The 27,397-nt window shown below is 45.7% G+C and overlaps 1 protein-coding gene across 3 annotated transcripts in view; it reads right to left on the bottom strand.

Annotated features, from left to right (window-relative positions):
• The window catches only part of PRKCZ (protein kinase C zeta), an 865,288-nt gene that overhangs the window by 500,962 nt on the left and 336,929 nt on the right, over positions 1 to 27,397 (bottom strand). Inside the window, exon 1 of one of the 3 annotated variants that reach the window (XM_078642458.1) lies at positions 3,779 to 3,992. The exons of 1 other annotated variant lie outside the window; for it this stretch is intronic. In XM_078642458.1, the coding sequence (XP_078498584.1) occupies positions 3,779 to 3,839 (61 nt within the window). In that variant the 5' untranslated portion in view covers positions 3,840 to 3,992. Of the gene's footprint in view, positions 1 to 3,312; positions 3,442 to 3,778; positions 3,993 to 27,397 lie in introns of those variants that run through there. One more of the 3 variants, XM_078642459.1, reaches the window with a different exon arrangement.

Below are 27,397 nucleotides of genomic sequence, written 5' to 3'. Positions count from 1 at the left end.
CGCCACACAGGTCACCAGGGAATATCAACAAATATAAATATAACATATCATTCACTGGTACTGCTATCTCCCATCTCAACTCTGAAAACTTTCTGGCACTATGCTCAAATTGGCAAGTCTTGAACAGTCAAAATGGCATGACTATTATCCCTGAAGATTGAGTAACTAAGTCAACCGATTTTAGTTTTAGTGGTGTTTTAGCAGGCAAATACAACATCACAGTCATACGTATCAATATCCTATACCCTACTGTGATGGAAACCTCTTTATAGTTCTGTGGTTACAAATGTAGTTAACTTGAAGTTTAATAATTCATTATTTACATTTTGTTAATCGTAGTCCTAATTTCAATTAAACTAGGCTTTTTTGCCATGACAAAGCCCAAGTACTGTCTGCAGTTAGGCAAAATATGTGCGGGCAAGTTTCAAATGCAGAAAAAAAAAATCTTATAAAATTCAATGGACAGCATATCTTCATAACAAGAAATGTAAACAATGTACTGCTAAACTTGAAGTAATCCAAGTTCTTTTTTAATAACTGAAGTATACCTTTTTTCACAGTAGGATATTTATAGCCATGAGATTGGTGCTACATGTGCCAGTCAAAACCGTTCTATACTGCTTAGTTTAAATTGAGATTATTGGCATTTTTTAGGCTTTCTGAAAAGCAAATTGTGTTTCATGGACATCACAAAATAGCAGGGCATGCCAAGTGGATAATAATCAGAAATTCTATTTATTAAGTCAGCTTAGCTTGAGGGCACAGCCATTTCTAGCCTAGCCTGTTACGAGATGTAAACGTGCTACAAATCATTCTCCATCAAACCATAAACTGATGCCTTTCGAAGACAATCCTTACAGTAATAAAACACGTTTAACTGTAGGCAAAATTTATCCTGACTACTAACCCTGTATGAAAAGGCAACAGTCACTCAAAAACTACCATTAGTCAATAAATTGAGGCCTTCCAGACAAGAGAGTCGTAATCTGCATCTGTGAAGGAAAAGATCATGCAATGCTGGCTGGAATATTAACCTTTCCAGAACTAATAGGACGTACTACTGGTGTTCTTTCTTGACTAGGTGAACTAGAAAAGCAGAGCATGTTGTTATATTTAGTGGTGTTAAAGACTTCAGCTCACGAGATGCTGAAAAAAGGCTCAGGATGAGCTTCTCACATTGACAGCACAGCAGAAAATTGGAAACAATTCCCTTAACCTCCTTTCAGTCAAGTGACACTGGGCTGTGACGTCTCACTCTACTTGTAGGGCACTCTGCGTGAGATAATCGACAGTAACATGGATGACTTGGGCAGGTCAATAGAATAATCAGCCTTTGCGAGGCAAGGAAAAATTGAAAAAACACAAACTATTATGAAAAGATGCCTATCCCGAAGCAAAAATGAATTAATCACCATGTGTGGAACCAGTATGTACAGTATCTTAAGCATGTTTGAAAATGAACGGATGCAGGACTGCAGACCACAAAGAGCCGATGGAGAAACAGTGAAGGCTGGGGGAGGGTGAACAAGTAAAGAAATGGGTGACGGTGATATTTAATAGAACCGTCTCCTCTGGCACCTGCTTTAATTCGTAAAGAGTAGTGAGACGCAAGTTTGAGATCCAGATAACTGTCAAAACATTTTAAAATACGCACAACCCCCATCACTGTAGGTCTCACGTTATTGAACTTGTGTACCCACAAACTGACATCCACTTCCCACGAAGTGTCCCGAAGAGCGTCCAGTTGTGACGCAGCAGGCGGCCTAGGTAAGAGAAAGTTAACAGTTGTGCCTCACTCACAATGTATTTACCTTAAGGTCGGAATGGAGCACGTATTCGATTTAGCAATAATCGGGGGATTAAATCCGAAACACTCTTTGCCTGTCGTGTCGTTATTTTATCTCCAAAGCAGTTTTTAACAGAAAGGTGCAAAAACACATTTAATGAACTAAAATACAACAAGTACGAAATCAACAAACGTTATAAAATCTTGAAAAAAATGCTATTCTCTTCATGATGTGGTACAGCAAAGGTCTCCCTACAATTAACAGATAATAACACAGATCAATGCATTGCAAACAAGAGTGCGTGCAGCAGAACATCTCAGATAAGGCGCGAGCTGGATGAAGGCGGAAGAGCGTTCACGTACCCTTGAGAGAGCGTGACATGGTGAATTCCTATTGCTGAGCTACACAGCATTTTCCACGTTTTGGGGGGAGCAGGGGGGGGGGTCTTTTTGTCCACGTCCGATAACTCGCCCCACTACGGCGCGCCTATCATTAGCAGGTTGGAGTAGGGCGTGATTTACCCGCTGCCACCCTTATCTTGCCACTGGAAGCCCTGGGGGATGTTTCCTTTCTTCATTGGGGCGGGGGGAGAGGGCCCCTCACGTGCTCAGAATAGCCTAATCACCTCAGCCAGCACGCTAACAAACGATGGGGGTCACAACTGGTCGCATGAGCCAGCACAACATTCAAAGGCCAGGGAGGGGACACTCGTCACACCGCCCAGATTCCCCTCTTCAATTACATTAACCAGCCCTTGCGCGCTGCAAGCCCAGGCGCACCTGCGCCGAGCGGGCAGATTAAAGCGATAAAACACTCCCTGCCTTTCTGCTCGCTGGCCGTCAAATACAATTTTCGAAGAATACTGAAAGGCAACGATGCAAGCCAAAGGCGAGCGTCAAAGGCAGAGCTGCGCACCGAAAACAGAAACCACCCCACGTACCAGCAGACGCATCCGCAAGCAAGCGCGGCGTAAAGGGCATGGGTCTGAAATGCCCAGAAGGGAAGGCGGCAACCCACTGGGGCATCAGGCGCCGAGGTGTCTTTTGTCTCATTACACATCAGCAAGCCAGGGAGGCTGGGCAGGAAGGGGCCCCTTGGATGCCGAGCAGCAAATAATGTCGCGTTCTAATGTCCTGGCAACGGGACCCTCTTCTGTCGCCGACAACGGCAGGTGTGCAGCTGCCCAAACGCCTTCCCACAAACCTGCCGCCTCCACACAACGCACCATGTGTTTCTATATATATTCATTCAAAATAATATCCTTATACTCAGTTGAAATAGAGACGTAATTAATTCGTGTTTGCAAGCATATTATGTCTGACACGCTCAATGTACATGTACTAATCCCTACATTATAACAGAAAGCAGAATCGGCCCTTGTGTGGTCCGAAAGCTGCTACCCCAAATCAAATCATTATATGATGCACGGCAACATAATAATATAAAACGACATAAACAAACCAAGTGCAGCCGAGTATTTCACCGACAAAGCTCCCGAGCCGGCAGGGCCTGGCGCAATACATACCATCCGATTTCTTTGGATACATTTCGGTCATGAATCTCCCCTATCAGCAGCATCGGCCATTCTGCATGGTCCTTATTGCTTTCTTCGGCTAAAATCCATCAGCCCGCAGCAAGAAGCACAACCCCGCTCACTGAGATTCCCGTGTTAGTTCTCGCCGGGAATATCCCAGCCACATCCCCGCACGCGCACACGCACACTGTGCAGCGGCACCGCCGACATCTGGATCAGTGACACGCCACGGCTGTGGGCAACGCGACTACAGGATAGCCAAAATGCTGACTAGTGCACCGCATGCATGCACGCACGCTCACGGGCGTGCGCAGGGGCGCGCGCGCAAACACACACACACACACACACACACACGGGGGCACACACACACACACACACACACACACTGCACCGGTGAGCAAGTCACAACAGCAAGATCAGTGTCAGTAAAATCTATAGAAACGAATGCATTACTCACTAGCTCTTATCTTTAGCCTCCTCGGCAAGTAACTCTGCCTGCCTGGCAGTGCGGGGCACATGCAATGACACAGTGTCACCCTCTTTGTGTGAGTGCTGGGGCTTTTTGTCTACCACGGGGCACCAAGGACAATAGGCAGGACATTAGGAGCACATATTTAATGGAAGACTGGGTAGCGTGTTGTCTCGCTGTCTCATCTCTGCCTCCCATAGCCAGGCACGGTTGGTTCTGACTTCCCTGGAGAGGCTGTGGGGAACAGCTGAGCGCGGGCGAAAACGCGGCCTGGACGCCACGGAGCTGCTCGCATCCAGAGCGCCGTGACGCTCGGTGCCAGCGGCTCCCCCTCGAAGCCCCGGCGCACCAACAGCAGGACATCACAATGGACGTCGGCAGACAGTGCTCTTATTGTGCCACCCCGTCGTGCTGTTGGCAGGCGTGCCCACACAATGTGCAGACACGTATCTATTTAAGCTGGTGCTTGCCAGCCGGAATGGATGAACACGACCAGACACAGCGACATCACCTACACTTTCAGGTGCCATCCGGCCTACTGCAGCAGGGTGTCACGCGTGGGAAACACTCGAAGTGCGTCAGAAGTCTGCGAGCCTCAACATAACAGAAAATGTCAACACAGGTCTCTTCTGCGCCCCAATTAAACCCAGGTAGCACGTCGGACCACTTTTTCAAATCAACCCGCTCTTGCCTTTCCTCCACGCTATTTGAAATTATAAACTTTAGTTTAAGATTTGACTTACTACTTTTAATGTATTTTTTATTTTTAAACTTATTCCAGCAAGACGCGTTAGTAATTGTTTTTCAATATGATAAAACATATACAGAGGACTGCCTGCTTTCTATTGACCGTTTGCAAAAGAAATCGAGTAAAAAACATTTCTTTCCCTACAAAAGACCATGCTAAATATTTGCATTTATATTGAGCCTATAGTGTATCGAGGCCTCTGGGCTGTATAAATTAGAAACAGCTGGGGGTTCATAGCAAACACTATTCAAGGTACACAGTCCGCAACAGAATGTGTGTGTGTGTGGTTGGGGGGGGCGGGGGGGGGGGGGTTGGCACGGGGGACGGTCACTTCAGCGCCACCGTTATCCATGGCGCAATAAAGCATAAATGTTCAGGCAAGCGTTGTGTTACCACAAAATATTTAATGAAAACTCCCATCATCCATAATTACTATATGAATCCAAGCAGATCAAACTGCACAAAACACAATATTAAACAACAAATAATATTCAGTAACAAACAGTAATTATACAACGGACTGAATTACTCACAAGCGAATGATTATCGTAAGGGCGTTAACAAACAAGGCAGGGGTTAAGTCAAGACCACCTTAGAGTAAGGGTCACACGTGAAGCATGTACAATTTTGCTAACAACTTCAGTGACCATACAGATTTATTTTTCGTGGAGTTGAACATGGTTACAATGGAAACAAATGCACAGAAGCTATGCAGACATTATATTATTAGGTTTACAAACAGGAAATGGTGAAGAAGTTTTATGAATACAGACACGGTTCTTCAAAAATAAAGTTGTGGTCTTTCCCACCACAATGCGTACATTGTGCATCTCAACACTTATATTTAATGTATATTGCCTGTTTGCAAACTCAGTTGTCCGTGGACACAAGCAGATATTTGTAAATATTGCTTTCACACCAGCTCGCCTCTGTCTTGGGGTGATGGTTACAGTGAGCTCAGGGTGCCAGTTGATTTGCTGGGCTCCTTGGCCAAGCTAGAGACTTTCGCACTGGGCAAGAGCTGTTCAGGGCAGGTATACAGAGCTTTAGCTAAGTCCCAGCATGCAAAAAGTGGGCAGCTTGCCAGCTCCATGCTCTGGATACAGCAGCAGCAACAAGGGTTCATTTAGGTCAGAACACAGAAGAATTATAGCCCTCCTTATATTCATGAATTTGGTTAGTACTCAGATGTCCAATGCTCAATAATTGTCCAGTGCATGCATCCATTTTTAAGATCCAGCCAATCAGGTTGTGGGCAAGGATTGAGGTCTTCAGAAAGGAGTCTGTGATAGCAGAGTTCTCATCCTACAAGAAGGGCTCCATGTAAACCCTCTTTGGGCTTCTCTGGCAAGGTTTCTCTCCAGACTACCTATCAAAAGAGCAAGGAGAAGAAGTGGGGCATGAGGCACCCCTCAGTGGAAAGCATTCTTCCTCCGCTTATAAACACTGTTCATAATTTATGACAAATGCTTGTAAACAATTTACAAACCTCTAAAGCAGGAGTACCAGTAATGTTTGCAAAGGTTTTTATCACATTTCACAAACATTAATGATTACAAAGGATGCTATAGAAAATTACTTCACACAATATTCACGAACTTGCAATTTAATATAAAAATATGCATACTAACATTCGCCTGATAAGTCTGGAAAACATTCTCAAATCTCTCCTTTGAATGGGCCACATTGGGTAGCAGTGTGTCGAAGTGCACCCCTAGAAACTCAACTTCGAAGGGTACCAGACATGACTGTCCCTTTGTGAGTAACAATCCATGAATGTGTTGAAAATCTTTGAGGCTTTCTCCATCAATTAATTAAATGCTCCTATATATAATCTGATGCTGGGTGATACAACTGTGGTGGCGAGAAGGGGTCCTGTTCATACAAGACTATTTATTCATCATTCTTTTGTATTCCATTACCAATGCTAAGATGTCACAATGCCTCTCAAATTCGTCAATCTCTCCCACATAATCTTGTGACTTCTCTTGAGGCACTTCTAACTCACTTTGCCTCTAGAACAGCAATTGTACTAGAGACAATGGAATCCTAAGAGGATCAGGTGGTTAAACCTGAAGTTCCACCTCCAAAGTTGAAGTTGGTAAAGGAGGGCCTACCAGCACAGAATGCTCAGTAGGTTTAAAAGACGGTAGCACCTGAATAGGCATTTGTTGGGTTATTTTATCAGGAAACCTTTTATAAAACTGGTCCATCATAGTTTGCAGGTAAGACAGAAAGTATGGTGGAACCAGAAGGACAAGAGGATGTGCATACAACTCTAGTAGGATAGTGCATATACATTCCTTTAGATTCCTCTTTGTACAATTTGTCACGCTATTCAACGGAGATAAAAATAATACTGGATCTTCCTGGTTAGCCAGATTCGACATCAAGAGCATATTGTCTTCTCCTGCACAAATGCCTGTTGGCTTGCAGTACATTGTTCAGTGAGGCCTTATCCTTTTTATGCTGACATATGTAACTCTGAATTGTTTTTTAATTTTTAACTCAGTTATTTATTACTATTCCTGTATTAATTGGTATAATGGGTTTTTATGTGTATAAATGAACTCTGACTTTGTAATGTTTTTTAGGTCGCCCATATTTATTGATGATTTGTATTTTAGATGCTTTTATTATGTTGTGTAATATGTCGTATGTGTTGTACTTTTATTGTTTTTATTAACCAAATAAAGTGGTTTGACTGACTGACAGTGAGGCCTGTGGCCCCACAGCAACTCCTGAAGAAAGTGGATACAGGCTGGAGGCAGGAGAGACAAATGCTGTCCATGAAAGGATGATCTTTAACATGATGGTCAATGATGCTGAAAGTTTTTTTGGTCATCGACAAAGTTCATGTAGGCAAGAAGATGGTCAAAGAGAGTCTAGCTGATAAGTCTCGTCAAGTGGGGGTGGTTGTTGAGGTTCTGGTTAACGATGAAAGAAGTGTTTATGAGGGAGCAAATCCTTGTAGTTGACAAGGATGAAGTTCAAAGGCTAGTTGACAGGGAGATACAAGGCATGGGAAATTGCAAAGCCTAAAAAAATGCAACTTGTCTGAAGGAGAAGGAATGGCTTTTAGACAGGAGGCTTAGGTCATGTCAGAACCTGCTACCCTTGCATCCCATATTTTCAGTCTTTCTGTTTTTCCCTCTGAATTTAGAGGGCACTTCAGGATTCTTCTACAAAGGAATGAGAAGATTCCTCTCCTATCAATATCCCTTAAGGTTTTACAGGTAAAATATTCCAAATGTCGCAATGGTGACGAATGCACTTGGAATCCAAGTAATGGATACAGTCTATGGTAGTCCAAAAGTACTTTCTTGAAGTCACATGTTTTAAATAATTAGAATAGTTTCTGTTTTTTAGGAGGGTGTTCTGCCATGGTGACAGAAAAACAGGAATAAGGCTGCCAGAAAGATAATAAGCTTTACCCTTGCCCGCAAGCAAAGAGATAGCCTCTTAAGGAGAAGTCTTGGTGTATTGGAAGTGGTAGTTGGGTAGTACAAGGAAAAAAGAAAACCACTGCAAAAGACTCATCGGAAAGTACAAGTCAGATGAAACAAATTCTCTGTGGAAAACTTGTCTCAAGAAGTAGAAAATCTTGGAAAAGCAGGGCTCATTTTTAGGGCTCTCTCAACAGGAGGTGCAGGAGAAATTCTGAAGATGGTCTCCAAAGAGTAGAGTTTATGAATATCCAACACAGTGGGTGCACAGTAGATAAAAAGAATGAAGTGGATAGCATACACAGACTGCTGTAATAAATGCTTTCCTTTACTAGTTGTGTGTTAAATATACCAACAAGGACTAAGTCTAAGCATGTGAATCTATGAAAGATCTAATGCCAGAAAGTCAACTTTAATAAATGAAAGATTTGCATCAGTTTTTCCAGATCAAAGACTGGAGAGAACATGCACAAGTGGGACTGAATTCCATAGGACACTACATTTTTATTTTAAACAGATTTTACTGGTTTACAGATCTTCATAAAACATCAGATCAAATAACATTGTCACATATATAATCAGTACACATTCATAAGCAACGTCACATAGATCTCGCTCACAACTTTCCCAAACTCCGCCCCTCCCTCCCCCAACCTCCTCCATCCCCGGAGACATGCACTCTCCCTGCAATATAACAAGTCTATTTTGCCCAGTAATAAATGTTCGATGTAGCAAAGTACAGGAAGGGGGTCGGTGGCAGAACATGCCAGGATGCCATCCGAGTGGGGCATTGGTTAGTGAGCAGGGCCTCAGGCACAGCAGCTGCTTTCTATTAGGGGGTTAGAGCCCTCACGCCTCTGGGGGACACTGCCTGGGACAGGGGTTTGGGGTGCTTCAAACAATCGACCAGTGCCGCCCAGGCCACATCCAATGAACCTTGCCCTCATCTGGCCTCTCTAAGCAACACCTCATCCTCGTAGTTCGCCCATCTCTCAAGTCCCCTACGCCAAATCGTGACCCAAGGCCCCCTAGTAACATTCTAATTCCTCGTAATTTCCCTCTTTGTCAGAATGAAGGCCAAGTCAAGGAACCTACTAGTGACTTTGGTTTTAGTGGTATGTGGGAACCAGCTTAATAGGCAGTGCCCAGGGGATTGGGGAACCTCTTTCTGTGTAATGTTTGCAACCACGATTGGGACTCCCAGTAGGTCTCTAGCTGTGGCCAGAACATATGAAATGATTTGGCTTCAACCACTCCGCATCTCGGACATGTTGCTTCAGCTGTGTTAAAATATCTATTTTCTTGTCCCGGGGTAAGGCACGCTCTGTGGAGAATATAATAATTGATTAATTTAAAGCAAGCGTTTCTCGATACCTTGGGTACCCGGTCCAGTAGTCGCCCTCAGGTATCAGAGTCCCCAGGTCTTCCTCCCAGCGAGTTTGTAATGGTTCCAATGGTTGCAGTATGTCTTCTATTATCACCCTATACAAACAGGTGACCGCTTTAAAAGGATGTGACTACGCATTGGCAGCTCCTACGGTGTGGTTGTTCTGACACCCCCACACCCAATGTTTTCTAACCACTGCTGCCACTGCTCTATGGAGCAAGAAGTGCCCCTGGAGTAAGTCAAACTCAGAGCAAAAATCTTCAAAGTGGGGAAGTTACTTAGCTCGGAAGAGGTCTCCCACTCGCGTCGCACTTGCGGTCACCCAATCGCGCACACCCCACCATTCTCCCTCATGTGGTAATACATGCAGCATGCCTAAGGGCATGACTGGCAAGTACGGGACCATAATGTGAGTTTACTAAAAAAACATCTGTTCCAACAGGCTCTTAGTACTCAGAATTTGGTAGTGTCCCCACCAACCTTCAGGAGCACCCGGAATAGTTGTGGGAGCTCAGGACCAAGTTGTCCCATCTTGAACCCCAGGCTCGACCTATGCACCAGCCACTGCAGCTGTGCTGAAAGGTTATAGGTCTCAAACTGTGAGATCTCTAAACCACCCTCATTCACGGGCAGTGCAGTGTCATCAGTGCAATTAGTCTATGGCCCATACTCCACAGAAAGGCCACCTTAAGCATATATAGAGCTCGGAATATGGCCAGAGGGATCCATACCGGTAAAGTCACAAAACAATACAAAAACCGTGGGAGCACCACCATTTTAAGAAGGGCAATATGTCCTGCTACTGATAGGAGAAGCATCGCCTAGAAGTCAGTAGACACTCTAGGTGCACGGACTGCTTCCCCAACATTCCCATCCAGTAAGTCGGCCGAGTTATGGAATATCTTACCCCATAGATACTGCAGACACCGGGGGTCCCATTTTTGCAGGGTTAGGCCCTTGGGTGGAGCACAATTTGCTACGCCCGGGAAATAGCCTTGAATTCCCCCAATTGACTTTTAGCCCAGATAGTGACCCAAATTCCTCTAACAGCCGCCTGTTACCTGTAAGGTCCACGTTCGCGGTCTGGAAGAATATCAGGAGGTCATATGCGTATAGAGCAATATATTTTTGCTGTCCCCCAAGCATAAAGCCCTGGTAGTGGTCTTCCGACCGGGCACAGCTGGCCAATGGGTCCATCACCAGTGCAAAGAGCAGAGGTGACAGGGAACAGCCTTGTCTAGTTCCTCTGCCCACCTAATATTTCTCAGAGATGGCACAACCAGTTTTAACTCTGGCCTTGTGTCCATATATAGTAAGGCGGTCCAGGCTATGAAACTATGTCCCAATTACAGGCACTCCATCACCCCATACAGGAAGTCTCACTCTAAGCCATCAAAGGCTTTCTCTATTTCTACAGCATAGATGGCAGCCTCCTCCTTGGCACAAGTGTTTGCCTCCTATAGGGTCAAAAATGTCCTGATGTTAATCAACATATTACATGTACGGATAAACCCTGCCTGATCAGGATGCACTAATTTCGTCATATAGGGGAGTAGTTTGGTCACTAGAATCATGCTAAGGATCTTAAAGTCAATATTTAGCATTGGCAATGGCCTGTACGCAGTGAAATCATGTGCAGGTCTTTTAGGCTTTAATAATGGCATTACCATTGCCTCATGGGTGGAGGGTAGGAGATGGCCCACCTCTATAGCTGCAGTAATCAGGTCTACCACTTTAGGGGGTCAGTATGTCCGCATATGTCAAGTAGAACTCGACGGGGAACCCCTCTGTTCTGGTCATTTTCTATCAGGCCATTCCCTTTAGAGCTTTCCTTATTTCCTGGGATGTAATATCTCCCCCTAGTTCCTCAGCCTCCTCAAGGGTAAGAGCCGGGAGAGTCAAAGGGGCCAGAAATTCAGTGATGGCCTCACCTGTGTGGTTGGAGGCACTCTAGTTCATAGGACAATACATGCTCCTATTTTTGTAAATCCCAAATATCTTTACCTCCAAACAAGCATATTCTGCCCCTGCAAATTTCAGCCATTTCTATTTCTCCTACTTAATGTCTTATGTACAGCTTATTTTTAATACATGATGCATTATTCTTTTTCCTTTAAAATTTCTCAACTGTGCGGATTTGTTATTGCAACTTTTTTTGTATAGAGTGATGTAACATATTACTATAAAGGACCCAGTTACCCCAGGGTAGGAGTAATATTTTATACATTTAAAAAAAATGCTTAATACAAGTCCCAGTCCTGGCAAGCCAAGCTCAGTCGTTAGTCGCTCCATAATGTGATAAACGATCTTCGATTTGCAGTATTTAGAAACCCCAGAAACTGAGTATTAAGTGCTATTGTTATAGCAAAAGCACAAGTTATTACTTATGTAACGATATATCTGTAGGAGACATTAGTTAGTGATAGATTCCTTACCTTAGAAAATCCCCAGGTGTCAGACTGGATTCGTAAAGTTTTTTCGTCAGCAGTACCCCGGCGCGTCGGTGGGTGGCGTCGTGCGGCTCCGCGTCCGTCGTAAGCGCCGAGATGACGGCACGGAGACTACTTAGGCGCCACCCATGCGCGCGGACGTCAGTTCTCTACATGACTTTCCGCGCTAGGAATGCAGAGCCATGCAAGAAACGGACCACTAGTGCCATGAAACTAGGGCAGAACGGGGAGGATGGGTGGGACGGTAAGGAATCTATCACTAACTAATGTGTCTTACAGATACATCGTTACACAAGTAGTAACTTGTGCATCTGAAAGAGACACGTTCGTGAAAGATTCCTCACCTTAGAATAGATACCCCCGCAATACCAACTCCGGTGGTGGGTCTGCAAACAAGATTACAACTGAAAGTCGCAGAGAACAGAACGGCCAAAGAGGCCGTCTCTCTGGACTTGACTGTTAAGGCAGTAATGCTTGGTAAATGTGTGCAGTGAAGCCACGTAGCTGCCTGACAAACGTCATGTAAGGGAACGCCGCGTCCCAAGGCAGTAGTGGCTGCTGTCGCCCTGGTAGAATGTGTGACTAGAGTCCTAAGGAACCAAGGACTATACCCTGCACAGCTCAAGGGCACGAATGCCTCTAAGAATTTTTCCCAAAATATTGATACATTTTAGAAAAACATTTATTCATGAGTAATTCATGTATTTTCATTCTGCAATCAAAACCTTCATAAATTCAAAACAAACATATGAGAATCTGGAAAGGATTCAAATCAATGAGATGCATGAAAAACGTTCACATTTATCAGTTGGAAAGTTATTCTTAAATTCAAAATTGTCAGAACTTTAAACAACCCAAAATAAAAATAACCCAATGCATTTTCAGGTTCACCATGAACCCTTCTTCAGGGGTTTGTTACACAAAATAATGAACTGTAGAGAATAGTAGGTGTTAAAGTTCAAATCCTTCAGGATGGTTCAGACAGGGAATCTACAACAAAATATATACATGAGTCCACAATTATATACATAAATGTATGATCTGTCAGATTCACCATGACTAGTTGCCTCAGAGTTTGCATTCTCCAGAATGATAAGTGCAAGTAATGAGTATGATGAAAAAGGATAAACAGAATTCAGCGAAAAAGAAACAGAAGTAACCAAAGATATCCTAGCGGTGAAACAGTACAGAAGTATTCCTGAAAAAAGTCCCTATTCCTATGTTACCATGCATAGTGCACCTCAACCAAATAATCCTAATCTATTCTAAATTCACCCGAAGAGTGATATTCAAGAATGTGAATTCATGATAAGTACCTGTCAGGTGTAAGCCAAAGTTTAAAGTAACTTCAACATTGGAGTGAAGTTCAATCGAGATTCAACAAGCCATCTATAAATGAACGAAGGTTAAGTCATAAATATCCAATGTGTCGTCATAGCCACAGCATCTATGATCAAAATAAGTGAAAATAAGTGAAAATGCCATACCCCAAATGTCCAAAGAATAGAGGTAAAAAAATCCAAATATTTCTGATGTATTAGATGTCACTATGTCCAATGTAATCCCTACATGGAGAAGATAAGAGCACTGTAGTAATCAACATAACAAAATATCTAAAAAAAAAAAACACTCGTGTAATGGGACCAGAAGTCTCCTTCTTACCCGAAACAGTAGGGTCGATGTTGTCAATTTCCTAAAGTTGTTGGTAGAATGGGCACGCAGCCCCACAGGAGGCTCCTTCTTAGCCAACGAGTAACATGCTTTGATGCACAGAACCACCCACCGAGAGATGGTCCGTCTGTGCATGGCCCAACATTTTTTTGGTGCCCACATAGCCAACAAAGAGCTGGTCATCCTCCCGGAACTGTTGTGTGCATTTCAGATAGAACAACAGTGCACGTTTTGGCTCCAGACGGTGGAGCCTCTCCTCGTCTTTTGAAGGATGCGGAGGCGGAAAGAAGGTGGACAAAGTGATGGTCTGCCCGATGTGGAAGGGCGTGACAACCTTTGGCAAGAAAGAAGGACGGGTCCTTAAAATCACCTTGTCCGGATGAGCAGAAAGGAAAGGAGGTTTGGAAGAAAGAGCCTGGAGTTCACTCACTCTTCTGGCAGAGGTGATAGCTACCAGAAAAGCTGTCTTGAGAGTGAGAAGACGCAACTGACAGTTATGAAGGGGCTCGAAGGGAGCGCACATCAGATATGTCAAGACCAGGTTTAAGTCCCATTGAGGCATAATGAACAGTACGGGAGGAAACGTGTGTGTAATGCCTGTCCGGAAACGTTTAACAATGGAGACTTAAAAAGAGAAGGCTGACCTGGAAACCGTAGAAAGGCGGAGATAGCCGAAAGATAACCTTTGATAGTGCCCAGATCAAAGCCCTGGTGGGCCAAGGATAGTAGAAACAGAAGGAACTCAGAAAGAGGGGCAGATAGGGGATCCACAGACTTTGCTATCCACCATGCCACAAACTTGTTCCACCTGTAGGTGTATACCGTCTTAGTGGAGGGACGCCTGGCTGCCAGAATGACATCACAGACTTCAGGAGGAAGATCGAAAGCTGTCAACTGTCGCCGCTCAATCTCCACGCATGGAGGTGGAGGCTGGACAGGTTTGGGTGGAGGACCGTCCCCTGCTGCTGCGACAGAAGATCCTCCCGAAGAGGCAGTCGGATCGGGGGATCGATCGCCATGTTGAGTAGCTCGGGATACCAGTATCTTTGTGCCCAATCCGGAGCCACAAGAATGACTTGGGCACGGTCACACCTAATCTTCTTCAGCACTCTGGACAGAAGTGGTATGGGCGGAAAGGCGTACAATAGCTCGCAACTCAACTCGCAACGAAAAGCGTCGCCGAGCGACTGCCGCCTTGGAAATTCTGACGCGCAGAACTGAAGACATTGCGCATTCTCTTCGGTGGCGAATAGATCTAACTAAGTCTCTCCCCACTGCTAAAAGAGATCTTGCGCCACATCCGATTTCAGACGCCATTCGTGATCCATCAAGCACCAGCGGCTGAGTTTGTCCGCCCTGGCGTTCAGAGAACCTGCCAGGTGTTTAACCACCAATGTAATGCCTTGATGGTCAGCCATGTCCAGAGGCACAGAGCCTCCTGACATAGGGTCCACGACCCAACCCCGCCCTGTTTTTTGCAATACCACATGGCGGTGGTGTTGTCCGTGAACACCTATACAACACTTCCCCGGAGAGAGGGAAAGAATGCTTTCAGTGCATGCTGGATCGCCCGAAGCTCTAAAAGGTTGATAGGGAGCCTGGACTCGACCGGAGACCAAAGGCCTCTGATCCCCGCCTCCCCAAGTGGCCGCCCCATCCCAGGAGGGACGCATCCGTCACCATTGTGTGCTCCGGTTGGGGAAGGGAGAGGGATCTGCCCTTGACCCAATCGCGATTCGTGAGCCAGCACTGCAAGTGTCGTGCCGTGCCCTCTGAGATCTGACATTATCGGACAGGTTGCCCTGATGCTGTGCCCACTGGAACTTCAGGTCCCACTGCAGAGCATATGCCACCTGGCATGTTGCAGTAGCAGGATGCAGGAGGCCATCAGGCCCAGGAACCGGAGGATCATCCTGACTGCAACCTGAGATAGAGGCTGAAAGATCGGAATCATAGCCTGAATATCCCGGACTCGCTGCTCAGGAGGAAAACCCCAAACCGCATCGAATCCAGAATCGCTCCGATGAAGGCGAGCTTCTGAGAGGGACTCAGGTTCAACTTCGGCACGTTGACCGAGAACCCCAGCAAATGCAGGAGGTCGGCCGTAGTCTGAAGGTGGGTGACAACTGCCTGGGGCAAGCACGCCTTCAACAACCAGTCGTCGACGTAGGGGAAGGCTGACACCCCTGATCTGCACAGACAAGCCACGACCACCACCATAACTTTACCCAAGGGGCGCTGTTAAGGCCCAAAGGGGAGCCCGGTGAACTGAAAGTGCTCGTGGCCAACCGTGAACCGCAGGTAACGCAGATGGGCCGGCAGGACGTGAAAGTAGGCGTCCTGCAAGTGCAACGCTACCGTCCAGTCTTACGGGTCTAGGAAACGTTGAACGTTCTGAAGGTGTAAAACACGCTCGATGGCCCCCTAGTCCAAGGCTGCTGTAACTGCCTATCTGTAAGGTGTCAAGTGATCTCCCGACATTCAGTGGTACTGATGTGGCATAGAAGGAGGAGTAGCCTCGAAGGGGAGGAGTAGCTCCTTCGGACTGTTCGCAGAACCCACCAGTTTAAAGTGATGGCGCGCCAGTGGGGGAGGCAGCGGTGGTAGGGGTGGCAGTGTAATGATCTGTCCGCTAGCCCTGGGATCCACCAGCTGTTATACAAATTGCTCTGCCTATGGAGGATGCGGGGTCAAGACCACAATGGATGGTGAATCCTGCCGCATCTTTGCCTTCTGCAATTGTGTGGGAGAGCACCTTGCAAGCCTCCGCTAGACACTGTGGCAGCACCGGCATCACCTTGTCCCACACAGATTTGGAATAGAAGGCCAAAAGGCCATTGGAGAAGCAGAGCCCTGGACCAATAGACACTCTGCTAGTAGGTGCAGTGTGATGAAATTGGGGTTGCCTTGTATGCACAGGCACCCCGGTGTTACATTTAAAGAGTGTTATCGAAGGGTAGTAGCGGCTCTGTAGAGGAGGCCGCTGCTGAAGCACTGCAGTGAGGAGATTTGCCTTGAGAGGCACTGTAGGGAATTTGAGGTTAGGAGCCTCCCCTATGCATTACCACAAAATGAACCCACCACCTCCGAAGCTACGAAAGAGGGGGACAGTGTATCAGGGTGTGGAGATAATTCCAGCTGGCTGGGATTATCCATATTGTCAATCTAGTTTAGATCACCCTCACAGCGAGCTGCGAGAAGGTCCTCAGACCCCTCCTAGTACTCCCTGTCGGTCAGGAATAGGAATTGGAGGCAGGACAAGGCAGGCTCGATATAATGCGGACCTGCAGGCAACGACGCAGTGGCCGGCGTCCATGGTGCTGAGGCTGTGATACAACGGCGACGCCGGAGCCGATGCCGGATCCGAAGGCGGCACCGAGATCGGAGCCAACTGCCACGCCGAGGCCAACGGCAGTGCCGCGACCGGAGCCAAGTGCTGCGCCGACGCCGGAGCCTTCAGCTGTGCCAAGGCCGGAGTCTGCACCGCGGCCGGAGCAAACGGCGGCGCCGAGGCCAGAGCCAACAGAGGCGCCGAGGCCAGAGCCAATAGCCACGCTGAGGCCGGAGCCAATCGCAGCGCCGAGGCCGGAACCAACGGCGACACCGAGGCCTGAGCCAACAGCTGTGCCGAGTCTGGAGCCAACGGCGGTGGCAACGTGGCCGGAGACAACCGCGCCACAGGGTATCTTGCCCGCGTAACCGGGGCCAAAGGTGGCCACACGGGGGCAGAACCACCCCAGGGGTCCGCGGGGCCCAAAGGCGCTCTGGAGGGACCCGATGGAACAAGAAACGGCCCATGGCCGACAGAAGTAAGTGTACTTCCTTCCAGAGCCACGTATGGTCCCCAAAAATGCGGGCAGCCTACGGAGGTCCCAAAGGAACCGCAGGGAGCCACCTGACCCCTCCACGAGTCCCGTGACCGGTGAGGGGCAGACGAAGAGAGACGCCGCTCCTTCTACCTTTAATGGGGCTTGGACTTACCTGTCCCCGATTCCGATGAACGGTGGAGTCGGCTGCGCCAGCAATCCCTCGACCTCCACCGGGAGCGGGACATTGAGCGGCGCGGTACTGAGTGCCGTGCCTCCAACAACTTCCGGGAACGTTCCTGCATGGCCCGACAACCTGGGCACGTCTCGGGGAGATGGCGTGCCCCAAGCAGAAGAGACACACGTTGAGCGGGTCCGTCACCGACATGGTCCGACAGCAGTCCCAACAGGACGTAAACCCGGGCATCCCTACTGCACCAAAAGTCGAACTCTCGACAAAAACAAGAAACAAGTCTCATAAACAAGTCAAATTTACCGCTCTCTCTCGGATCTGCGCTTGCTGGCAGGTAAAAAGAAAGAACTGATGCCAGCGTGCAGGGTGGCGCCTAAGTAGTCTCTGTGACGTCATCTTGACTCCAACGACGGACGCGGAGCTGCACGACGCCCCTTACCGACGCGCAGGGGTACGGCTGACGAAAAACTTTCCTGATCTAGTCTGACGCCTGGGGATATTCTAAGGTAAGGAATCTATCACCAACGTGTCTCTTTCAGATAAATACTTTACATAGCCAGGTTCTGCCTTGCTACTCTACCAATCCATACATGGGTCTGCAATGGTGTAAGAACCCACACAACATTACAGCTAAAGTGTGCCCAGAAGCACAGTTGTGAACCATAAAGATATTCACTACAGCAACATGACAATTAAGACAGTTGATCCCACTCTGGTCATGCCTGAGCAGACTTTAATGTATTTAAATCACAGACACTTCTGACCCACGTAACCCTCGGACAAAAGGTCTGACAGTGAACAGTAATAACTGTTCGTCTCTGGGTTGCACACTCCATAAACTGGTTTGTTAGGCTATCCATTGACAACTTATCCATCAATAGCCCCAAATATACCCCTTACATTAGAATTACATCTTATTCAGTATGTATAGTTTTTCAACAATTTAAAATATAAAGTTTCATAATGAACTAAGTCACTGAACTTTCAGATATTCGTTTTTGACTATCACTTATATTCATTCAATAAACCTGCTTTCAAAAGATCGCCAAGTTATCCCTTGTTCTCTTGTCTGGGGTCTGTAGGCACGAATGTCTATGGCAGAAAACAAACACTGGACATCAGCGATACGTGACGAAGGGCTGGTAGAAGGCCATAGTGCAAGCCTCATTTTTAACCCTCCATAAATGTCAGCTAGCACCACTGTCTCCTTCAAAGAAATGAATAATACAGATTTCCTTTCTCCACAGGAGACATGAACTATTAGGCAAAATACACTATTGATGATGGCACCTGGAGGCTGCACTAAACAGGCCTACAACAAGGGCAGAGTGTCAGAAAGTGGACTTTCTCCCTTTTTTAACAGCACCCAGAATTATGCCTAGGCATATCCGCTGAACCTCTGGAACAAACAGTCATTGTACATGTTCCTCAAATGCCCTTCATAATACTCACACCCTAATATTGCCAATGATATGGCTATCATCTGAGGTTATAGGGGTAAGTATACTCCAAAGAAGAAAGAAATATTATAATAAGCCGGAATGAGGCAGTCAAAAGTCACTTCCCAAATCCATCATCCAACAAGTATTGAGAAAGCCAAAAGGTTTGACTTTTGTATGCTATACAATATCTTATGCTAGAATAGGTGCAAACAAAGAACCTCCTCTCTCAGTTTCAGAGAAGAACCAATCTGCCACTTTGTCCCTCCTTGAGCCCTCTACCACCAACTACATATATCACTAGATTATATATTATAGACTAGGTAGAACACTAGATTCTCATGAACAGGCTGAAGGAGCAGACGGGTCAGATAGAGCTGTGGGCTGGAAGTAATCTTTCCTATCAAATGGAAGACCGCAGATCAGGATCTGTTCAGCTCAATCTCTTTGGGGTAAAACTGGATTCAATGCAACCCCCTCTAGTCTCCCAACTCAATGTGTACATGCATCATTTTGCCCACGGCATTGATTTTTATTACCTCCATTTTTAGATCTCAGCAATGAGACGAAGTGTAGCTGATTGTAGGCAGAACCCTATTGTGGACCATACAAAAATTTACAGTGGGCATTCATCCGTTGTTTACCATTGGTTGGTTTATTATCAACCATTTACTTGCTTCTTATTCAATAGCTGGTCTTCCTCTTAAGTTTGGCCCTCCCCTTGAGCATAGACTCTTTACCACCCATATGACTGGATGACATGTATGCTTCCACTTTTCACATTTATGGAACCACTTTATTCATTCAGCATTCCGCAAGAGTGCATTTGTTTTCTAGCTCTCTATCTTGTCTGCTCCTCTCCTCCCCAAACTCCTCTATCGTCCTCCATGTTAGTCATTCATCCTACCCCAAACTCGTCCATTTCTTTCTCCAACCCTCTGTGGCTTTTTAAATTACTTTTTGGTCCTCCCTCGGCCCAGCCTCTATTGCTCCTTTGCAGACAGCCCACTCCTCATTGCCTCACCACCTTAATATCCACTGCTCTCCAAATTCCCCACAGTCTGTAATATTTTATTTGATTAATTTTATGTTTATTGTGTTTTTAGAGAGCCCGGCAGCTGCCTTTTGCTGCTGGACCGATTCACAGTACAAAAATAACTTTCACATTACTAAATCTATATTTCATTTGTCTAACTATGTAAATGACATCCATAATCTTGGCTTTGTAAATGAAAAATGCGCTCATGCCCTATGCATTAGTCAGTGGCGTAACGAAAAGTGAGGGGGCCTCCCTGCATGGTACTTAGGTGGGCCCCCTCCGGGCTCAATCAGGAGCTCTCCCGGCCAGAGTTCAGTGCCGAGGGGGCCCCTTGAAGCTAGGGGGCCCCCCCGCACCGCGTGGGCTACGGGGGCCTGTGTTACGCCCCTGGCATTAGTATGCCTCCATACACCTAGGCAATGATGCATCCGTCAACAATGGCCGCGTCATCGCTCTTTTTCCCCATCTTTTTTTTTAGCACATACTACATGGCATCGCCAATACATTCTGCTTTTTACCTATACTGAACAGCATGAACAAAAAGCATTGGCAAAGCTAATATGTCACAATGGTGGAACTTGTTGTCTTCGCCTACGCTCGCCAGATGTATGCTGCTAACATCCACATACATCTATGGCTGGAGAAAGGCTATGCTGATCAAAACATCACTAAATGTTGCAAGCACGTATTAACACACATGATGAAAAGCTGCCTTTTTTCTGAATGGTGAAGAATAGAGATCTCATCTTTGGGAGTGATCCCCAATATAAACCATCTTCTTCCCTTTTCATGGCCTATGGTGCTGGTACTAGCACCAGTTCAACCTCAAAGAGCAAAAACAATACTGGAGTCCTCTTTGACATGGAGACATTTTCCATTCCTCAAATAAGTTATGTGATTAAAAGTGCGGATGACAATTTTGGATAATGGCATTAATGGGCTAGGGGTAGGCACTACCAGAATTACCACACCTAGTAGCCAATTCACCATAGTACGATTCTGGGAGCATGGTCTTTTGCGAGCCATCTCTGAGATTTCCTTAGGTTCGTGTTAGCCATGTTACAAACAGATCCTAAGACATTATGGATACTACAACACCAGTTTCATTGTATTATCTATACATAGGCTGTCCGGTTTTAGGTTTAAACCTATAATAACTGATAAACCCCCACCGAAAGGGAAATAACCCTCACCAGTGTAAACATATAAACACTTAAAAAACACCTGCTGAACCACAAACTAAATGCCTTTCAAAGAAAGAAAAAGGAGAGGGAAAGAGTATTTTTTTCTTCCTGAAGGGGCAAATACAATGTAACTTTGTTATACAAGGTAGCAGCAAGAAAGACTGGGCTAACATTATTCTGCTTGAGTTTAGTTGTTTAGGGATGTCACAAAAATATTATTTCTTCTTCCTTTTGCTTTTTTCAGTTTTGTGGTCTTTGGTATACAAATGCAGGGGTTAGAAGCATGTTTTAGGTCTTATTTAATGATTTTATAAACTGTAGAGATTCAGGAAATATCACAATCATATTCGACATTTTGGTTGCGTTTGATTCTTTCACTGATAGGTAAAATTGCTGGTTTCGTAAGAATCTTTCCCAATATGTGCCATCACATTTACCCACAGAGAATGGGTAAAAACCCTTGATACATCTGCCCCCAGTTTCTAGTGAGTCAGTATTGATAGTAGGTGAATTGCCAATACATCAGGCTTAAAACATTCAATGCAAGGTATAGTGACAAGCATATGTAAAAAGAGTGATATCACCAAGCATCTGGGATAGTGGTGAAAACATGACACCAGACTTTTTCGAAAACATGGAACGCAATGTCACTTGGAATGCTGCTGCAAAAGGGTTATAACCAAGATCAACAAAGATGGGAGTGATATTGTTTGTATTTGCAGTGATTCAACTGCATATGTGAAAAAGTTGTGTGATGACCTGTCAAATTTGATACCCGAGCAGAAGTGCTTCCCTGTAAGAGATCCTTGCTACTTGGATGATATGCTGAAAGCATTTTTACAATCTTCAGAGTTAATGAAGAATACTATTGATTTTTTAGTCCATTCTGGTGCACCGTTTGTTATGCACTGGAACTAAAATGCAAATATTTCGAATTTTGTGCTTTGTGTGGCACCAAAGAAAGAGTCATCCCAACTGTGCCACTTAGCTGATTGTTCTCAGTCCAAGGGGCTGTGAATGCTACCATGTGGCAACCATTTACAGAATTGATGATGCCAAAGGCAAGAAATGTGATGATCTATGGTTGCATATTAATAGTGATGTGAAAAAAAGTACACTCTACTGCATTCTTAGATTTTTGAAGGAAAACATAACTGCTGTAGTGGACATAATAAAACAACTAGAGTCTGAAAACACCATGGTCTGCCAAGTGATCAGCATAATTGGAGTAGATGTGAAACATCTCCTTGAGAGTAGGCTGGGCGACACCATTAGTAACTTTGACACTGCAACATGTTCCATGTTAGAGTGCTTGCCACTTGGTAAGCAAAGCAATGTTGACAAGCAATTCAGGAACTCTCATTTTACAATGTATGAGAAATGGCTTGCAATGATGCATAGAAGTGTCCCTTCACCAATCATGGCATTTGAAGTCAATGAAACCTCACTGTGGTAATCTGTACAAGTTCTAGACCCCTTCAGTAAAGGGGAATTTTCTCTGTAGTTTCCAAAGGGATGCTTACATTTTTGACCGCTTCAATAGCTCTGCAAAAACAACAATTGATGGACAGAATGCAGAACAATGTCATACATTCACCCCAGTACAGAGATATGGGCCTAAATCCATTGTTTTTTTGCTCACCATGCAATTCCAGTTTGAACCCAGCCATATGCAAATCGGCCTTGACCCTGTGCCCCATGGGAGCAGTCCAGCCCGAACTGCCAAGCCAAGTCCTCCCTGGACTGGAAACAAGCATCCTAGGACCGGTTTCGGGCTTTCAGCCCTCATCAGCCAGGATAGCTTGATTCAAGTGGCATGGTGAGCACGGGACTCACGTATGAGCATACCCGTCCCACTTGGGGTGACAAATGCAAAAACAACAGTTGATGGACAGAATGGAGAACAATGTCATACATTCACCCCAGTACAGAGATCTGGGCCTAAAGCCATCGTGTTTTTGCTCACCATGCCATTCCAGTTTGAACCCAGCCATATGCAAACCAGCCTTGACCCTGTGCCCCATGGAAACAGTTCAGCCTGAACTGCAAAGCCAGGTCCTGCCTGGACTGGAAACAAGCATCCTAGGACCGGATGGCAGTTCAGGTTGGATTGTTCCCATGAGGCACAGGGTCAGACTGATTTGCATATGGCCATGTCTGAACTGGGGTGGTGGAGTGAGCTAAAGAATGGTGATGGATTAAACCCAGATCAGTTGACTGGGGGTGAGTGTTTGATTTGCTCAAATGCTCCGTTCATCATCCCCTTTGGTATCGCTTTGTTCGCCCTAAGTTGGCATGGTATGCCCAGATGTGGGTCCCTTGCTTACTTTGCCACTGGATTCAAGATAGCCTGGCTGATGAGGGTTATGAACCCGAAACCGGTCCCAGGATGCTTGTGTCCGGTCCAGGGAAGACATGGCTTGGCAGTTCAGGCTGGACTGTTCCCATGAGGCACAGGGTCGGACTGATTTGCATATGGCCATGTCTGAACTGGGGTGGTGGAGTGAGCTAAAGAATGGTGACGGATTAAACGCAGATCAGTTGACTGGGTGTGAGTGTTTGATTTTCTCAAACACTACGTCCATCATCCCATTGGGTATCAATAGCTCTGAGGGCATAAGCACCCAGTTCAACACAAATGTTCCAGAACCTACAAAGAGACTCGCAATCTTGAAGTGCACCACTATTGGCATGGAAAGCGAAGTCAGTGGCCAGAGTTAGCAAATTGTGTACTGGCTGCTTTGACGCGGCTCATATCAAGTGTCAATTTTGAGAGGGCCTTTCTGCAGAAAAAAGTTTACATGGGAAGGAAAAAGTGAGCGCACATGACCAAAGACTCACTGAAGAAGTATTGTATGGTGTACTACAATAAGTTTGATTTGCAAAAATGTATTTGGATCTCATATATACTGTACGTACACGGTCTATATACCATTGACTATCAGTGCAGAAAGCAAGCAATAATAAAAAGCAAAACGTTCCATAAAAACCGGAAAAACAGTGTTTTTGTTTTTAATGGCGCGAAAATGTGTAACCACTGATAACCACTGTTTATTTCAGGTTTTGAAATCACTGGAAAACACTGGGTAAAAAAACACCAGAATTTACCAAAAATAGAAACTGAAAGCAGAAAAGCCTATCTATACATTGGAATCCGTTCAGGAATATTCCCATTAAAGAGTTTTTGAAGGAAGACAGTCCACACAAATATCAGGTATCCGTTTTTGCTCCATGTTGTAACAGAGACATAACTCATTTGCTTTTCTCGTCCCTTTTACATAAAACTATGAAAAATACGCCTGAAACTGTTTTTTGAGTAAATGCAATTTTAGGCAAAGAAAAGAAGCACTTCATTTGTGCAAGGAAAGTGATAATATGTATATAAGAGTTCCGTGCAGCAAAATCTAATTGGCAGAACATGGTTGTATAAGAATATCGCCTTGACAAACAAGTCCCATACCTTCAGTAATCAAAATCCTAAGTAAACCCTTTCTTTAAACCTCCTTTTACTGGCCCTGCGCTACCGCACTGGGCCACTAAAATAGACTTGACAGGAGAGCGGTGTTTTCCTTCTGTTTGCCTCCCTAACAACGCAAATCAAAAGCCTGCAGGAGACCTGGCTATAACATGCATGTCACTGTCCTGGCCTCCTCTGGCAATCTTTCGCCCCTACAGTCCCCACCATGGCACTTATCTGTGCTCACCCTCACCCCTAGAAAACTACTCCCCCACCGCTCCTAGATAACTACTCCCTCCCCCACCCATCAGGCTCAATTAGCGTCAAATACATGGTGCTTGATGGGAGCTATTACTTTAGCCCCCTCCGCCCTCATCACACCTTAATCACACCTTAATTTAAGGTGGGGGGTAATGCAGGAGGATAAAGTATCAGCTGCCCTCCAGCCCCATGTATTGGATACTGGAAAGCAGGACAGTAAGGTGGTGACAGAGAGAGTGCAACTTTAAAATTTAAATCTGAGCTATCTCTGGCACCAATCATTTGACTTCCCTGCTCTGTGAAGTGCTGTTTGCAAGCCCCACATCGGGCCACAGTATTTTTGTGACAGGCATGTTTAGTGGCTGTTACAAAAATGCAGCATATTTGGCTTTTTTAGGCCGCAATTGTTTTATGTTTGAGGATGCACAATCCTAGGGGATCTGAGTAATGCTCTTTCGAGTGGATATTTGATATAACTCCAGATTCATCATCTTTCGTATTCCCCCAAAGGCCACACTGGGTCCAGAAACGTTTCCAGCAACTGCTTCCATGCATGGGTAGGGTGTCCGGTCAGACTCTGCGATGACCTTGTCCTGCCTCTGGAAATGCCACATACAGGCTCCACCATTGTGCACCTGCATTCATTTACCACAAAGTATTGTGTCCTTAACCCCTTCGCTGCTGGGGTTATTCCCCCGCTGTGCTGGGGGGAGGGGGGGCGCGCACAGCGCTAGCATGCCCATGACGAGCTCAGCTCGTCATGAGGCACGGCGCTCCTGTGCTCATGACGAGCGGAGCTCGTCACAGGTGCATTGGCTCCCGTGGAACGTTCAGCACAGCAGGGGAATTCTCCCCGCACCTGAGCGTTCCACGGGCATGGATGAGCTGAGCTCGTCATGAGCACCGGAGCGCCGTGGCTCATGATGAGCTCAGCTCGTCATGAGCATGGGAAGGGTTAAACGTGGAGCACCAAACTGTTAACCAAGACACTGTGCAGAACCTAACATGGAACTTTATTAAAACCACAAAGTCAACAGAACAGCGAGAAGAGCTGGAGATGAAGAATCTGAAGTGAGCTACAGTATCCACCAGAAACATCATTATCAAACATAAGTAACATGTTTGTCTGAATAACTGCAGATTCCTCATCTTCTGAATAGATAGCTAATAAGTATCACCCAAAAAGTTGAAGGTCCGAGGAGTGGACACCAGGAAATTCTACATGAACAAACGGGCAAAACTGTCCTCTCTGCAAACCTATGAATCAGCAATGTCTGGTGATGTTTTGGAGGGATTCCCATGTAGCCATCTGGCAGATGTCCCTCCCTTGGACACCCCTATCTAAGGTGTAGCAGCTGCCATAACTCTGGTAAAATAAGCCCAAAGGCCCTCGGAAGCATCTTTCTTGGCCTAGGCGTTTCATAGTTGTTTTCACAAAGCAATTTCCATGGATGAGGTCCATTTCAGGATGACCATCCCCTTTGCACCAGATAACCCCACGAAGAGCTAATCATCCACTCGCTCCTCCTTCTTTGGTCCTATGTAAAGATTAAGGGCTCTGTTGGGGTCAAACTGATGAAGCCTCTCGTTGTCCTCTGAAAGATGTGGTGGAAATTAAAAAACAGGGATCTTGACAGACTGCACCATATAGAGTGACAACATCACCTTTAGAAGAAAAGATGCCCGGTCCAGAGAACCATCCTGAGCAGAAAGAAGGTGGTACTGGTTGTTGTACTTACAGCCGGTGTAGTTCACTGACATGGGGCACAAAATAATCGTAATGAGGAAGGACAGTCTTAAGGGTCAGGAGTCTCAATGACCAGCTGTGCATATGACTGAAGAATGGACACATTAAAAAGGTAATAACCAAGTTATGCCCTGCTGTGCAATAGCAAAAGATGCAAGAGGAATCATACCTGTAAGCCCTTTCTAAACATATCACAAGTAGTGACTTATACCGAGATGAAGGGGGGCGGGGAAGAGGTGTACACGGACAAACACAAAAAGACCTAGAGGCCCAACAATTTTCTTTTAACAGTGCAAACAACAAGGCCCTCCTGGGCCAATGAAAGGACAACCTACTTATTCCACTAAATCTCAGTGTGATATGTAGGATGTAGAGATTTGGATGAAAAACTCCATACGTTGTTATGACCGAATGTACTCCTGCTGAGGAAGAAGAGCCAAGGACAAAGGGATTCAACAGTTCAGAGCACCATCCTCTTTGCGCCAGTACAGAGCTTTCAGAAAAATCTGAGCCCAGCCTCTCTTGAGAGTCTTCTGAACTCTGGCAAGTAGTGACAGAAGTGGGAAGGCAGAGAAGAGACCTTGGGGCTAGATGAACGAAAGTCATGAATAGCGATTTCCTAATTGCGATTTCATGCGAATCGCATTAGGAAATCATTATAGATTGTGTAGGTGTAGAATTCTTGAGGTTCATAAAAAAATTCTTAGTGGGTTGCAAATAGACCAACCTCATGAATATTAATGATGTAGGTCGCAATTTGCAACCCATTAGGTATCGCA

The sequence above is a fragment of the Lissotriton helveticus genome, chromosome 5_1 (assembly GCF_964261635.1).
Source record: "Lissotriton helveticus chromosome 5_1, aLisHel1.1, whole genome shotgun sequence".
In the NCBI taxonomy this organism is placed as follows: domain Eukaryota; kingdom Metazoa; phylum Chordata; class Amphibia; order Caudata; family Salamandridae; genus Lissotriton; species Lissotriton helveticus.
The sequence above is the reverse complement of the archived record's forward strand: the minus strand, read 5'-3'. Positions and strand labels throughout refer to the sequence as shown.